The 2,316-nt window shown below is 36.7% G+C and overlaps 1 protein-coding gene across 1 annotated transcript; it reads left to right on the top strand.

The window, feature by feature from the left end:
* The first annotated feature begins 618 nt into the window (after positions 1 to 618).
* On the top strand, positions 619 to 1,424 carry LOC120123273 (protein NDR1-like). The gene has a single exon (XM_039142190.1). The coding sequence runs from the start codon at positions 747 to 749 to the stop codon at positions 1,371 to 1,373; it is 627 nt and encodes a 208-aa protein (XP_038998121.1). The 5' UTR covers positions 619 to 746; the 3' UTR covers positions 1,374 to 1,424.
* Positions 1,425 to 2,316: the final 892 nt, after the last annotated feature.

The raw sequence follows: 2,316 nt of genomic DNA, 5'->3' as shown, positions 1-2,316 counted from the left end.
TTAAGTATATGATATTTTGGAATGAAAGAAATACTAGCTTAATAGTTATGGAACAGAAAAGATGACATTTGCATATGGATTAAAAAACATAAAAATTAAAATTTTAAAATTATAATATTAAAAAAATCTAAAATACGAAAAATACCCAAACTTCTAGATTTTTTAACCAAAACTATAATATATAGATTTGTAATTATTTCCCGAGAATATTTTAACCATTGCTTACGGGACACCTAAGGAATATTTTTTTCAATTTTTAGCTTTTGGGTTAATTCGCTAATTTGGCCTTTATTTACTAATAATTTTTTTAATTAAAGACAAATTACTAGTTCAAGTGGAATCTAATCCAATATAAAAACCTACAAGTTGCAATAAACTAACTTTATGAACAACTCAAAATCCCATTTCTTCACGTGGAATTGGATTAGTCAACCATAGGCAATGTCTAGGTTGTTTGGTACACATTTCTAGGTAATTTCCACATCATTACATGTTAATTTAATTTGACTAATTATTTTATCAAGTTAAGTCTTTCTTTAATGACAAATTAAATCAGCTTTATTACACTATTACTATAGAACAAAAGTTTGCCAAGGACACTGCAAACCAATAATTCTTTACCTACAATACAGAAAAAGCTAATCTGTGATGTCCTTGGCCCTTCATTTTCCATCATTTCTTTCTGTTGAACCCCCAACCCTTTGCAAAGCTTCGCCGGAGAAACCGATTTCCGGTCGCCGGAAAACATGTCGGCTCCCCGTGATAAACAAGGTTGTGGATGTTGTGGGGGCATCTTCAGTTTGGGTCTTTCTGCAGTTTTCTTGTGGCTATGGATACATACTTCAAACCCCAGGTGCTCCATTCAAACTCTGTCCTTACCTTCACTTAGCGGAGCCTCAAACCTCACATCTGACCCTACCTTGAGCCTCACGCTGAGGCTGGTGAACCCGAACCAGCTCAAAGGGATCAAGTATGATCCTCTGAACGTCACAGTTTATGATTTTCCGAACAGGAGTAATGTCATAGGTAACATTTCGATGCCGGGGTTTTACCAGGGGTACATGAAGAAGGCTTCGAAGCTAGGTCGAGGGACAGCTAACATGTCGGTGGTTTTGCCGGCGACATCGGAGAACGGAACGGGGGTTTTCCGGGTGCAGATGGCGACGGCGGTGAAGTTTAGGACCATATATGGGTATTCGAAGAGGCATAGGATCAGGGTGGGAGCAGATGTGGTGGTCAACGCTAGTGGTGTTAAGGTTGATCCTAAAGGGATCAGGCTTAGGTCGATGGCACCCAAGATGACGGGAAGTTCCTTTGCGGTGCTGGTAGCTTTGGTGAATTACTTGTTCTTCCCTTTGCTTTGCTTTTGGTGAGTTGTTGCTTTTCTGTTTTGGACGTTGACTGCGAGTTAATTATTTGTGTCCCAGGCTCGGTAATATTTTTAAAGATATATTCGTATTTGATACTTATTTAAATTAGATTGTGTTTGGTTCACGGAATATAAGATTATCAGTGAGAATAAAAGATTATCAAAGAATAAGATTACTGGGAATGTTTTATTTTGTGTTTGGTTGGTTTAGCAATATTAAGAAGTGAATATAACAGAAAGTATACACAGGAAAGAATGACTTGTTATTCATCTCAGTTGGTGCATTACATTTATAAGAGAAGATTAAGCTATCATTAGCTTCCAATAATCGTCTAACAAACTAACACTCTTAGCTAATCAACCTAATAGACTAACTGCCTCCTCATGCATGTGTTGTATTGATAACAGTCTAACATTCCCTCTAATTTCTCTTCCTCCTTCAACAAGGTAAGACACATCCTTCCGTTTGACTTGAATCGGAAGTGCCGATGCTTTCTTCCGTTCGACTTGAATCGGAAATGCAGATGCTTCCCTCCGTTCGACTTGAATCGGAACAAACTTTTGATGTGAATGAACATTCAACAAAAAATTCTAAAAGAAAAACCTATTCTATAACAACAATGTGAAACAAACCAAACACCAACAATACTTAAGAAAATGAAGGTAATGACATTTCGGGTAATATACCCCAAAAAATCTACTATTGATAATGTAAGATTCCCGGGAATGACATTCTCGGCCAATCAAACAGGGAATGACATTCTCAGCCAATCAAATGGGGAATGTGGATTATATTCCCATGGGAATCTCACATTCCTCCAACCAAACACATCTTTAATAATAGAGTTAAAGAGAAAATAATTTCAGTAACCGAAAATGCCTTATAATATACGATTTTAACCAACTTTTTTTGAATTTGCGAAAATAATCAACAAATTCGCAAAGCG

Source organism: Hibiscus syriacus, unplaced genomic scaffold (genome assembly GCF_006381635.1).
Source record: "Hibiscus syriacus cultivar Baekdansim isolate YM2019G1 unplaced genomic scaffold, ASM638163v2 tig00110392_pilon, whole genome shotgun sequence".
NCBI classification, from domain to species: domain Eukaryota; kingdom Viridiplantae; phylum Streptophyta; class Magnoliopsida; order Malvales; family Malvaceae; genus Hibiscus; species Hibiscus syriacus.
Note: the sequence above shows the minus strand (reverse complement) of the source record. Positions and strands in the feature narration are given on the sequence as shown.

Coding starts and splice junctions, on each gene's coding strand:
- LOC120123273 (XM_039142190.1), top strand. CDS start 747: ATGTCGGCTCCCCGTGATAAACAAGGTTGTGGATGTTGTGGGGGCATC.